This window comes from Musa acuminata, chromosome BXJ2-4 (genome assembly GCF_036884655.1).
Source record: "Musa acuminata AAA Group cultivar baxijiao chromosome BXJ2-4, Cavendish_Baxijiao_AAA, whole genome shotgun sequence".
Lineage (NCBI taxonomy): Eukaryota > Viridiplantae > Streptophyta > Magnoliopsida > Zingiberales > Musaceae > Musa > Musa acuminata.
This window is the reverse complement of record NC_088341.1, coordinates 30,980,728-30,993,186: the sequence shown is the minus strand read 5'-3', so window position 1 is coordinate 30,993,186 and position 12,459 is coordinate 30,980,728. Positions and strand designations below refer to the sequence as shown.

At 43.1% G+C, this 12,459-nt stretch overlaps 2 protein-coding genes across 6 annotated transcripts in view; one reads left to right on the top strand and one right to left on the bottom strand.

Moving 5' to 3' along the window:
* LOC103982124 (protein SHOOT GRAVITROPISM 6) overlaps window positions 1-5,642 on the top strand; it is a 54,299-nt gene extending 48,657 nt beyond the window's left edge. For all 5 annotated transcript variants that reach the window (XM_065104579.1, XM_018830121.2, XM_065104578.1 and 2 more), the window contains 5 exons: window positions 4,386-4,457; window positions 4,540-4,625; window positions 4,715-4,808; window positions 4,881-4,988; window positions 5,128-5,642. In XM_065104579.1, coding sequence (XP_064960651.1) covers window positions 4,386-4,457; window positions 4,540-4,625; window positions 4,715-4,808; window positions 4,881-4,988; window positions 5,128-5,292 — 525 coding nt within the window. In that variant the 3' untranslated portion in view covers window positions 5,293-5,642. The remainder of the gene's footprint in view (window positions 1-4,385; window positions 4,458-4,539; window positions 4,626-4,714; window positions 4,809-4,880; window positions 4,989-5,127) is intronic.
* A 445-nt stretch (window positions 5,643-6,087) lies between these two features.
* Window positions 6,088-8,299, bottom strand: LOC135610272 (silicon efflux transporter LSI2-like). The gene is made up of 4 exons (XM_065104576.1): window positions 8,228-8,299; window positions 6,954-8,153; window positions 6,641-6,830; window positions 6,088-6,560 (listed from the first exon to the last, which is right to left on the bottom strand). The coding sequence occupies exons 2-4, from the start codon at window positions 8,007-8,009 to the stop codon at window positions 6,295-6,297; spliced, it is 1,512 nt and encodes a 503-aa protein (XP_064960648.1). The 5' UTR covers window positions 8,010-8,153; window positions 8,228-8,299; the 3' UTR covers window positions 6,088-6,294.
* Between the last annotated feature and the right edge of the window lie 4,160 nt (window positions 8,300-12,459).

The window sequence follows — 12,459 nt, the reverse complement described above, 5'->3', positions numbered from 1 at the left end:
GGTCAAGGACATGAACTCTTGCAGAGGCAGGAGTAGAATCATGCTGTTCCATGGGTCCTTCATTCTGACAGAGCGGACTCATCTTGCATGGTGCCAAAGACGAAGGGAGCTTCGGGGCACATGCACCTTATCTCGGAGGAGCATTTGATGGAGGAACTAAGGCGACTCAATTTGCGGAGGCGAAGTTGAGTTCAGAAGGCCTTAGCACGGGGCAAGAGGACGCAGAGGCAGGTACTCTTGAAGAATATGCCACAGTGTTGCCATTCAAGTTGCCATGAAGGAAGCGGTGCGCAGCGGAGATTGTGTTGGTAGGGGCAGAGGCCCAGGATCCAGACAATGGTGCACTAATTGCAGCGAAGTCGGGGGACTTCGGGAGCTACTAGGCGACGGACTGTCCTAGAGCGGTGCTTCATCTAGGTGTGACCCAGGAGTGGGTGGATGAAGGTCGATTGCCAAAGGAGCGAACAAAACCGAAGGTGGAAGAGATCCTGCGATGTATTGGTAGAGGCCACACATGGAGGGTTCACAATTCGAGTTTATTCCACAAGGATCAGAATGCAATGGAGATGTCACCAGGAGGCGACATGGTGCAGCGGATCGTGGTGGAACAGTTCGTGGCAATGCGATACACACGACATAGTCCCGTGAGGGATGAGATCATATGGAGGTATGATCGGGAGCTACTAGAAGCTCCACTTCGGTGAACAATATGACGGCAAGAAGGGCTATGGATTCAAGGAGTGAAGGCCATGGTACCTCAGAGGCGGGTCTTCCGTGCATGCATCGAATTTTGCATCGGATGAAAACCTTGGTCATTAGCATATGGGGGCTGTGTTCCACCAAGGGAAAAGTTCGAAGGCAAGTACCAGTGAGTTCCATGGGAGGGACTTGATCATGCAGAGGTATGATCGAACCAGCTGGAGAGTTGGACTGCTCCAGAGTTCATATTCGCTTAAGGGAGCCCGACAAGTCAGAGGACAAGGTCGAGTAAGCGAACGTTGCTACCAAGGAAGCTAAGGAGAACAGAATCGGTGCAAACTCTATAACGTGATGGCAAAGGCCATGCATGGGAGTTGCAGTCTGTCTTTCCATCGACAAAACGGACTGCTTGGAAAACACAGAGGTGTTGAAGCAGGGGGTCGAAAGGGGCGAGGAAGCGACGACGAGTCCAGAGGGACTTAGCTACCCAAAATCAAGCATCAGTTAGAATGGAGGTGGACTCAGAGGAGTGCCATAGAGACATATCTACTGATTGTGAAGAAAAGGGATTCAGAGGCGAGGCGACGGATAGTAGCGCCATGGGCATGGCAGCGCCATGGTACCGCAGAGGCGGGACTTCCGTGAAAGTCATTGATCCCTTGCTCTCACAGAGGGAGAGCGCTTGGTCGTGAAAGGGGCCGAGGAGGTGGAGCATGCAGAGGCAATCTCCAAGTACCGAGACAAGGCTGAAGGGCAGAGGCCGAGGAACTTCGTAAGACCGGTGTCAACAAGTTTCTCATCAAGATAGCCGTAAGTGAAGGACTTCGGGTCATGCAAGAGTGCACGACCAAGGAACGAAGCAAGCAGTACGTGATGCTGTACCTTTGCTACTCAGTGGAGTAGGCGGCAGGGTTGATGGAGAAGACGGTACAATCCCAGAGGCGACCTCATCTATCATAGAATTACTCCAAGTTGGGGTGAAAACTTCCTGCATTCCAGAAGTTCAATGGCATTGAGAAGGTGAATCACAGTAGCTAACTCAACGCAAGGAGTGCAAACACTTCATGTGCTTCAGAAGTGTGAGCAAAGAGCAGGCGAAGGCCAGTAACCAGCTCGATGCATGAAGTACAACCTCGAGGAGGCGGGCGAAGTCAAGGAACCTTTGCCTTCTCAACTCTTAAGAGGATGGGCGAAACCGAGTACACCAATTCTCTTATCTATCCAGCAGAGGAGCTATGCATAAGTTCAAAGACCCTTCGAAGATAATGGAAGACAATAGTTGTCAGATCCTCACCAATGGTGATCAGTGCTACTGAGAGTAGATTGTCCGCTTCATTTCCCAACGAATTGCCAATCGAAAGCGGAAGTGATGCGAACCTACTTGGATGTGACAACTAACTGAAAGAAGAGTCAATGAGCAGATTCTGTGGAGGAAGGACCCAAAACTTCAGAAGTTTGCGAAACGATGCTCGTTAAAGCTCCAACAAGCATCCACCCAGTTCGAGCAGCATGTGGAATTTCTGAGAGACTGGCGCAGTAAGGATGGTCTTTTCCTTCATCTGGGAGATCCGCAGGAATCAATGAGGATCAACACAACTCAGCCAACCCCACACCAGAGTCAGAGTCATTGGCGAGTTGAAGCAGCATGGCGGATCAAAGGTTCGACTACTCAGAAACAGCAGCGGAGAGCAGCTGGGAGCTAGGAGGTGCATTGCAGCTGGAGCAGAAGATTGAAGACTCAGCAAAAGCGAAGAGTTGCAGTGTTCACAAAGGCTTCGACGAGGACGTCGAAGGGATAAGTGGGGGAGAATGTCACGGACAAACTTCTAAACAAGATGTTTGACGTAATGCTCATGTATGTCCGTGTCTCTTGGCATGTTCTTGCCTTGTACAGAATGTAGAGGGGCGGCCGAAGGCTTAATAGTCCCATTTTAGTTGGGTTGGTGGCCTCTTTAGGCTTGTAAATAAAGGTTGTGTCATGTGGACACGCTCGAGAGCTTTTCGGTCTGTAATGGACCATTTTACCCTTTGTTGTGCCACCGTTCAGAGCTTGTAAAGTCTGTTTGTAATTTGCATTGTCTATGAAGTGTTTTTCGGACATGTTTGCTTGTGGATCCCGATTGAGGCGTTTTCTCTAGCCCGTTCTCTCTTTTGTCGGTCCTAAGGGACGATGGGAGGCTTCGGGGAGGCTGACCTTTGCGGACGGACACGCAAGGGTGCCGCACGCCTTAGGCAAAATCAGCTAAGGTCGTGACAACTTGGGGAGAAGAAACATCGTTTTCTTCTCCCTGCGAAGCCTCGACGATGTCGTCGAGGCTTCTTCTCCTCGCCCGAATGAGAAGTCGCCGACGATGTCGAGGCCCGTCGCCTCAGGCGAGGAGGAAGCGACATCTCATCTACGGTGTCCGACAAGGGAGGGCGGCGACTAATCGGGACCGTCGAGGGAGAGCGACATCGGATCTCCAAGTTCTTCCTTTTCTTTTCCTTCTTCTTCCTTCTCCCTCGGTTAATACCGCCTGGTAGCGGGTGGCGACGGTCGAAATCGACCGTCACCGACCAATTTCGGGTGGTAACGGGGCGGAAACAGCCCCAATCAACAGTACCGCCCAATAGCGGGCGGTCCGCGTACCAGTCTATCGGCGGACCAATATGTATCGCTCGGTACGAGTGGTGTCATTCGAAATTAAAAACCTTGGTTTTATCTAAAGATTGATCCTAGTACTAAGTTTAAAATTGTCGGATGAGATTGCCTCGTTGTACCAGGATCAATTGTTGGATAAAACTCATTGTACTAGGATCAACTGAGTTTTGATTAATAGTAGAATTTTAAGATTGTGTATATCATACAAAATAATTCAGTTGACTCATGGTCTGGGTGCTCATTAAATGGTGACGCATTGTATGAGGATCTTCTTGAATTTTGAATCCGTTTTTTGTATTTGTGATGTCTCAAGAAAGTGCTATTTTCTTATACCTGCTTGAATTTACATATGCAAAATGGATGTTCCAAATTCTTTCGGAAGGATCTCATGAGTTTGAGAAATATCTAGACAGCATAAGTTTGTTAAGGGTGGACAAGCAAATGATAATCTTCTTGGAACACACCTGCAGATTTGCTTTCGTCTTCAAAGTACTGTGAAATTTCATGAGTAGGTGTTCTACCTTTAGTGTTCATCAAAATTATTTTTGTCAAAATAAAGTCTATAAGGAAATCTTGTATTATTTAATTAGGCCAAATGATAGCATTCTTTAATCCACTAAACAAAAAAGAGGGGGCTTCTCTTTGATGCAGCATGTTGTTAGGATACCATGGCTGACTGATTAATAGATGAGCTTGCAATCTCCTTAACCTGGAACTCGGAAGCTGAACAACTAAGTCAACGAGTATAGTGCAAGACAAACTGTTCCCATTTTTAAAGCTAGTTAGAAGTTCATGTATGGGGTTAGTGCAAGACAAACTGTTGACAAATTTATTAATGTGCTTAATCAAGGATTTCAGTGTCACTGAATGATGTTATGACTTCTTGCTGCTTGTTTAAATATCTGCTGACTGCATGAATATACGCTTGATTAGTCTCTGTTGCAAAATGTACTTTCTGTGAAAGAACGAGTGGCTAATGTAGCTTTATTTTTGGAGGCTGTCATAGTTCATTTGGCTCCCACTCATTGTTCTTTATATCATTTAGGTTCATGCCACTATCCCTCGCCTGATTCTTCATCTTCATGATGATGATCTGAATGTTCGTCAAGCATGCAGGGTATGATGCTATAGAGTTTTCCATCTTTATGTTTATTTTGCTTTTCAGTGATCAGCTGACCTTTTTCTTTTCAATTGATTAGAATACCCTTCGACAGCTTGCACCCTTGATAGAAGCTGATGGCTTCTCTGCCCTTTTCAACAAACAAGTTTTCAGTTCCGAAAGAAGGTCAGTTTTAGGTTGTCCAATCTCGTACAAGAAGTCAAGAACTACAACTTCTAAATGATCATGTGAGCCATTTTTTCCTTATGTATCAGAAGTGATTATGAGGACTTCATAAGAGATCTATCAAGGCATGTCTATCAACTCCTGGCCTCTAGAGTTGATAGTTACTTAGCACCATTGATCCAGGTATAGTTGGGAGGTATTCTTGTTGCATTTGATTACAGTAAAACACTTATGCGTTGCATATTGTTGCCACAGGCTTTTGATTCACCTTGGCCGGTTATACAAGCAAATGCAATTTACTTCTCCAGTTGCTTGCTGTCACTTTCAGAAGATCAGCGGTCTTTGGCTCCTTACTGTTTGCAGGTTTTTACTTCGGCATTTGGCCGGTTACTTAGCACCATTGCTTGCTGTCACCTTGGCCGGTTATATAAAAATTCTTGTTCTTGCTGATCCATGGTGTCTGGATTTATTTAAGAGAAACTTAATGTCCTTTTTCTACCAGGTGTTTGCAGCATTAGTAACCCGAATGAATCGATCACCAGATGCAGTTGTTCGAGCATCATGCTCCTTTGCTCTGGGTCTTTTGTTGAAGGCTTTCAACCCACTTGCACATACAGTATTACAAATCGATCAGACAGATTCTGGTAGAAGTAATATTACAGAGTAAGCTTTTTAATTTTAAACCTCCTTGAAGTCACACCGAGCTAAAGATGGTGGCTCAAGAAAGATGATGTGCAGTAAATGACCAGAAGATATTGATGTTCGATTTGCCCTGTTGCCAAGCCCAACATTCAGATCAAAATTAAAGGGTGATTGGAGTTCACAAACGGTCTGTAAGCATACCACAGTTGCTGTTTCATATTCCTTGTATTATTCATCCGATGTACATATACAGTTGCATAGTTGTTTTTTGTTTTTTCATTTTTTGGGGTGTGTATGTGGAAAAAATAAAACCCTTGTATGTGAATTAGCGGTGTATCTTTCTTTATTGGATCCACCGGAAGCTTGCGTTTTCAATCAAGTGCTTTCTGTTCGTCATGAACCGGAAGTGGTTACCATCCAGAGTAATGGTAATAATATACTGTTAATACTGGTAACAATTTTCAATTGAATATCGGACGCCAATTAATTTGGCAGCCTAACTACTTTATATATGTCTAAGCAAACTACTTTGAAATAATGTTAGATGCATGGTTCCGTGTCTTCTATGCTGTTTAGGGTGATTGTGTCAGAGTGGACCATTGGAGGAGCCTTTGATTAATCCACCTCACACACTCTGAAAATGCAGTTTAATCTTCGTACTGTTTCGAGGGAGTAACAATGATAAAAGTATATATGTTCTATGGAACGCTAAATGCTTTATAGAACATTCTCTTACGACACTAGTACCTTTATTGGAAAATAGTAGGGAAGATATCAGATCCGAAAGATTTTATAGAGGAGAGAATAGAAATTCATGCAATTCAGTGCACAATGGCGTATTTATGAAGTCTTATTAGGATAAGGATAAGCTAATCATCTCCGGTCCTTAAACCGATGAAGGCCTAATTTACATTCTAGTATTATTTTGTTCTGCAACAATTTCGAAATCACTAGTAGTGGTTAGAACCAGTTTCTTCTGGTCCTGTCGGATGCACATAGCTTTCGTCTCGCTCGCTCGCTCGCTCGATCAACTTCGGACGAAGACCAAGCCAATAGCAGTGACGATGAGCGTGGAAGGGATTCCGAACACCAGATGGCCCAGGAAGGAGAGGTTGTATCCAAAAGATTTAGCTTTCCGAGCCTGTTCGCAGACTATCAAGTTGGCAGCGGAGCCCAGCAGGGAGAGGTTTCCTGCAACTGTGCTGACCCATGCCAGTATCAGCCATGCCCTCATCTCCTCGGCCAGGGAAACGATTGCAGCCGATGCCGCAACCCTCGCTCCCAGCAGCAGAACTGAAACAAGCAGATTGTGAAGTAGAATGACTTCTTTTTTTCGGTTTCCTCTCAAATAAGTTCAAAGACATAGAAGGTACCGGTGGGCACATTGGAGGCGACATTGGAGAGCAGAAGAATCACCAAGGATAGCAACGCAACCCCTCCGACGGTATCAATCTGTGCGTATGGTTCCACGAACTCCCACAAGGCACTCGGTATGCCGGTCTTGTTGAAGCCGTTCACCGTAATGAACATCCCGCTGAAGAATATCAACAAGGAATACGAAATCTGAAGCAGCAACGAGCGTTGCGATCAGCACTTCTCCAAGCAGAGCTAAGCCTTCGGAAAGCATGCATGCATGTCTCTATATATATATATATATATATATATATATATATATATATGCATTACCTTTTCAAGGCAAGGGAGTGCGTCCTTGAAGTCGAGGACGACGAGCGCAAGAGCCGCTGTGATGGCTGTCCATGACATGTTCAGCCCCAGCAAGAGCGATATGAGCATTCCAACGGTGACGAGGTAGACGCATGTCTTCCACAATTGCGTCCTCCATGTTGTTGATGCACCGTCGTCCCCGCTTACACAAATTCCATCTCTCGATGGATTCGGCGCCATTGCAGAATCCGTTACACCACCGTCAGCGCTACTAGTCCTGCATCTCAAGTTCGAAGCACCTGAAATGGAGCTCTGTGCCGAAGCATCACTCGCCGATGCCTGAGAATTCTTGATATTGAGGTGCGACATCGTGGCCGGCGAAAACCGATGCAGGTTCACATCGACCTCGGCCGCCACCGCCGCCGCTGAGTCCACGTCTTCGTCCTTGTCGGCCGAGAGCAGCCTCCAGAAGTAGCAGAGCAGAATGGCCGCGTTCACGACTACTCCCACGAGCATCGCAACGACGATCCCCGACAGGAATTCGACGAAGGACATGCCACTCTGGAGAGCGATCACTAGATTCTGCGGGTTCCCGATCGGAGTAGCTGCGGATCCAATGTTGGAACTGGACGCCAGTGCCAGAAGAAAAGGTTTGGGTGGCAGATTGTTCTTCCTCGCGACGTTGAGGACGAACTCCGTTAGCACGACGCAGCAGGTGTCGTTGGTGAACAGAGCGCTCGCGATTGCAGAAACGAGACAGATCCGGAGGAGCAAGTCCTTCCCTCCTCGGCTCTTCCAAGAGAGCAGATGGCCCAGGTACTTGAACATGTCGGCCTTCTCGAGGAAGACACTGACGACCATGGTCCCGAAAAGGAGGCCAAGAATTGGGAGGTCGATCGCGCTGTAGGCCTCCTCGGGTGATATGACTCGGAAGATGACCATGAGCAAGGCGCCGAGGAGAGAGCCTGCGGTCCTTCCAATGGGTAAGCAGGGAACTGCGGGGAACACAGCTAAAATCCAGAAAACTACAAAAGCAAGGGTGCCCAAAGCCACTTTTAATGGGGCCTCCATTGCCATCGTTACAATCTCTGATGGGCCAAATGCTTGGGAACCAGAAACAAAGCACTGCACTGCACTGCAAGTTCTGCAATCTCCACAAACTGTCTGCAAGAACAGAAACCGTGATCTATAATGCTCGCTCTACTTCGTTCTCTATCTTCCCTGGAGAAGGAAGAAGCATGTCAGATGATGACAGCAAGTAATCGCAGACGAAGTTTGGCAAGCAACTGCGTTACCTTCTTTCCCTGCCAACAAGCAAACATCAGCTATCATTTCGGATGAGAACCCACTGCAACTTGAGAACCTCGGGCAGAGCTTTAAACTCCATAACCAGAAAGCTAAAACCAAATGCCTTCAGCCAAAAAGAAAATTACTGTAGGCTTCTCTTCTGCTTGTTGACATCCTCATGTCCTCCAAAGGAGATGCCAAAAATCATGGTACCTCAGCAGCCAACGACTAGTCCTTGCTGGGGACCTTCAGTGACCAGTGCAGTGATGGGCACAGCCGAAGGTAATTTCCTCATGGATTTCACCATTGCTTAATGGAAACAAACCCAATAAATGTGGACTTCCTTTTAGTTTACGTCCCATGTACAGTAATAGGTGTCAGGGCATCACTGGATTATATTAGATGTGAAGCTCCAAACTTGCTCAAAGTATAAAAAGGTCAAAACTAATGGATGGATGGATGGATGGTCTCCCATTATAAATGCCAAAATGGTGTTCTTGTCATTTATTTGTATATAGTTGTGTATTTATCATAATAATTAATTTCTTGCTTGCTAATCATTAATGCAGAAATTGTCTGCAGTTCTGCTTCACATGTAGATCCATGTTTGTATACAGCCTTTTCTCCATTGTGCTGCATAATTGTTAATTCTCTCTGTATAATTTAACTGCAGTAATTTATGACTGAAGACATATAGTTATGAATAGTGCCCTTCTCTACATTCCGACAAAGTAGTAAAACAATGTATAAACAATGGTTAGACTTATCTTTTGAATAAGCATGGTGGCTAAAAGTCACAAAGAAACAAAAGTAAACAAGATGTTGAGTAGGCCAAATATGAATAATCATTGTATGAATTTGACTTTGTGGAGCCACTGCCTTATGTGAGCTCCTCCTGATTCAACATCTGGGCCTTTTTGTCCTAATTATTTCTGATCTATCATTGGATGTCATAGTTACTGCAGACGACTGTTTCAAGTTTCACCTCTCCTGCTCCGTCTGTAGCTCATCATGTTCGTTAGCATGAGAAGAGCTGAGGAAATTAATGTCCTCGTTGTCTACAAATTTTATGGCAGTAAAATGATAACAGTTGCTTGCTGAAAATTACATGAATGACAACCTCCACCTCCATGAAATTTGAAGGAAATGTGCCTGCCATAACTATGTTAGTCTCAATTATGTTCTAGTAATTGTCTGGTTAGAAACGAGTTAATCATAGCTAGTTAATTGGCGTTGTCACAGTTAACTAAAACCATTACATTTACAGAGTCTTCTTCATGACCGTATATATCATCATCAACATTGTAGTCTTCTTCATGACCCTATACAATAAATATCATCAACATTTTAGTCTTCTTCATGACCTTATATATCATCATCAATGACCTTATATATCATCATCATCAACATTGTAGTCTTCTTCATGACCTTATACATCATCATCAACTTTGTCTTATGCCAGACAGAAACACAATCGTCAGAATTAGGAAGTCAGTCATTGCACAAATGCTTTATCTACGGCAGTCTTATGGAGAGGGAAGAGATTCAATGCACCATTATTCGTTTGAAGATATCGCACCACAATGGCTATCTTGTTTTGTAGCTTTAGGTACGATCAATGATCGGATTTGCCTTGTTATTCTCAATGTTCGAGATAGGTTGGTGAAACTTTTTACTTGGTGTGAGCTACTCAGCATTGGACTCATTAGTTTGTTCTCAGGATGAGGTAGGAAATAGGTGACGAAAAAGTTGCTCTTCCTCGGTAATTGTATTTGAACACGAGCCATGTGTGTATATCTATCAAACGCATGTTGATCTCCATTTTTGCTCCCAATACATGCATGCTTGTAATTGAGAAGCTTCTGCTTAACCTTTTCCGGGCCTTGAATCTTTCGATGCATCACAGCCGAAGAGGACGAAGCATTCATTTCACCAGGCTTTTATGAATTGAACAGTCACCAGCAACAGTCACGATCCTGGGAAGAAAAGGATCGTGTGAAGTCCCCGTCGTTATGCTCATCAAACAGACGCCCATGCAATGCCGAACTCCATTTCATTCGTTAGAGGACCATCATTACAATCATCACGTCCGTGGGAAGTGAAACTTCGTTTGAGCTGAGCCTAATGGTCCTCGGAGGACTTCCATTCCGCGAGATCAAGGACAAGAAGATCTATGCAGATCCAAAGCAGTACGCCAATTTACGTGGTATTTGTCTTGGAGAAATAAATTTGGGGTGGCTGCCATGGAAGAAACAGTTCGCGGAGATGTGACGGAGGCATGGATGGAGGAGACCGCTGCAACAATCTTTGCTGCAAGTACAGTACCTCTTCTTCTTCTTCTAAAGTTCAGCGAGCGGGGGTGGGCAGCCATTGGAGGAGGGAGGCAACCTTTGCACGCTTCGTCGCTTCTGCTGAGGACGATGTGGCGCGTCCAGCGCCATCCACGTCGGTCCAGACGCAAGCGGACGCGGTCGTACGCAGCAGCATCTCCTTGGGGGCTATTTTCTTCGCTCATAGGGTGAAGAAGCACACAAATGGGGACATAAATGAAGTGATGAGCGGAATGGCTTTGTCAAATAGTAACGCTACCGTCCAAAACTGATGAGACAATTTAGGGAATATGTTCCCATCATTTGAGGTCATATAATCATTGAAAGGCGATTCCATGGAAATTCTTCATGTTTTAGGTTTTTGTAGGATCACACTTCTCATTCCTACATTTAAAATGATTTATTTTGAAATATATAAAGATCTTCATAATTTTCATACAAAACTATTCAAAGTTTCATATTAATAATTTTACAATACCTCCAAAATTGATATTTACTGTTAGTGAAAATTTAATTAATTAAAAGTAAGTTAGAATATCTTTTATTAGAGTTATAATGTTTTGGTTCAGTGATTAAAAAAAACATAGTAAATCTATTCAAAAATATTATAACAGAGAATTGTTTATTATACTTTTTAATAATTAAAATAAATATTATGATTTTTAAAATTTATAAATCTAAATTTAAGGTTATGTCATCCTTTCTATTGAAATATTTTAGAGTATTAATTTTCATTCAAAATTTCTAAAAAAACTCGCAAATAAAATCGATTATGAAATTAATACAGGAAAATAATTAATGTTTACTGAGAATTTAAATGAATTAAGATTCTACTTTAGTGCTTTTTTAAATAAAATTATAGTTTAATAATAAAAAATATTATAAATGTATTCAAAAATAATTAAACCGACAACACCTGTTTAGTCATGTTAGGCATCCACAGAAACTCTTTAGTAATGAGGGGGTGCTATCTAGAAAACTTGAAGGCTAATAATATGATTTTTAGCATGTATTATATCCTAAAAAATTGCTCATCATTGAATGAAAAAAAGAAAAAAGAATTCTACAAAAATCTAATAATATGATTTTTTTTTGGCATGTATATATACTAACAAATGACATCATTACTTAATATTGTGGATTTAAAATCTTAACCTACATATTTTTTAAGTTGATAACTAATTAGTAAAAACTTTGTTAGATCAAAATTGATCTTCATCACTAATATTCATGTGTTAAATAGAAATCAAAATAATTAAAGATAGATCAATATTACTAATATTAAAAGAGTTTAGATTATATGATATCTAATCTCATGAATGTCAACTGAAAGCAAATACTGGGAATATAATATTTTTACACCACTTATTCGACAAATTTCTCAATATTTAGAATCATATAACACTGCAGAACTTACACTGAGTCCTTGCAGAATAATAGAATCTTACCAATCCAGAAGCCACCAAGAGACACAGCAACACCTTGGACAGCACTTGAAGCAATGGAAGGGGCAGATCTATCAGGATGATCAATAGGAATGTAATGTTCTTTCAATGTCCATATCATAAACTGCTAGGAATTGCAGAAGAAAGTTTGAGACCACTAATGGCTCACTAACATGTGTTAAAAGATTTGTCATGGCTTGTTGGCCAATCAACAAGGCCACATCAATAACTGATGCATATTTATGCTGTTGAATTCAGAAGAAAGTTTGAGACCACTAATGGCTCACTAACATGTGTTAAAAGATTTGTCATGGCTTGTTGGCCAATCAACAAGGCCACATCAATAACTGATGCATATTTATGCTGTTGAATTCAGTGCTTCGCAGGGCCACCTTTAGTTGATACAAGTCTTCGATCTACTACCGAGTGCCAAATCACCTGGCTGCACTGAGTCAATTCACACAA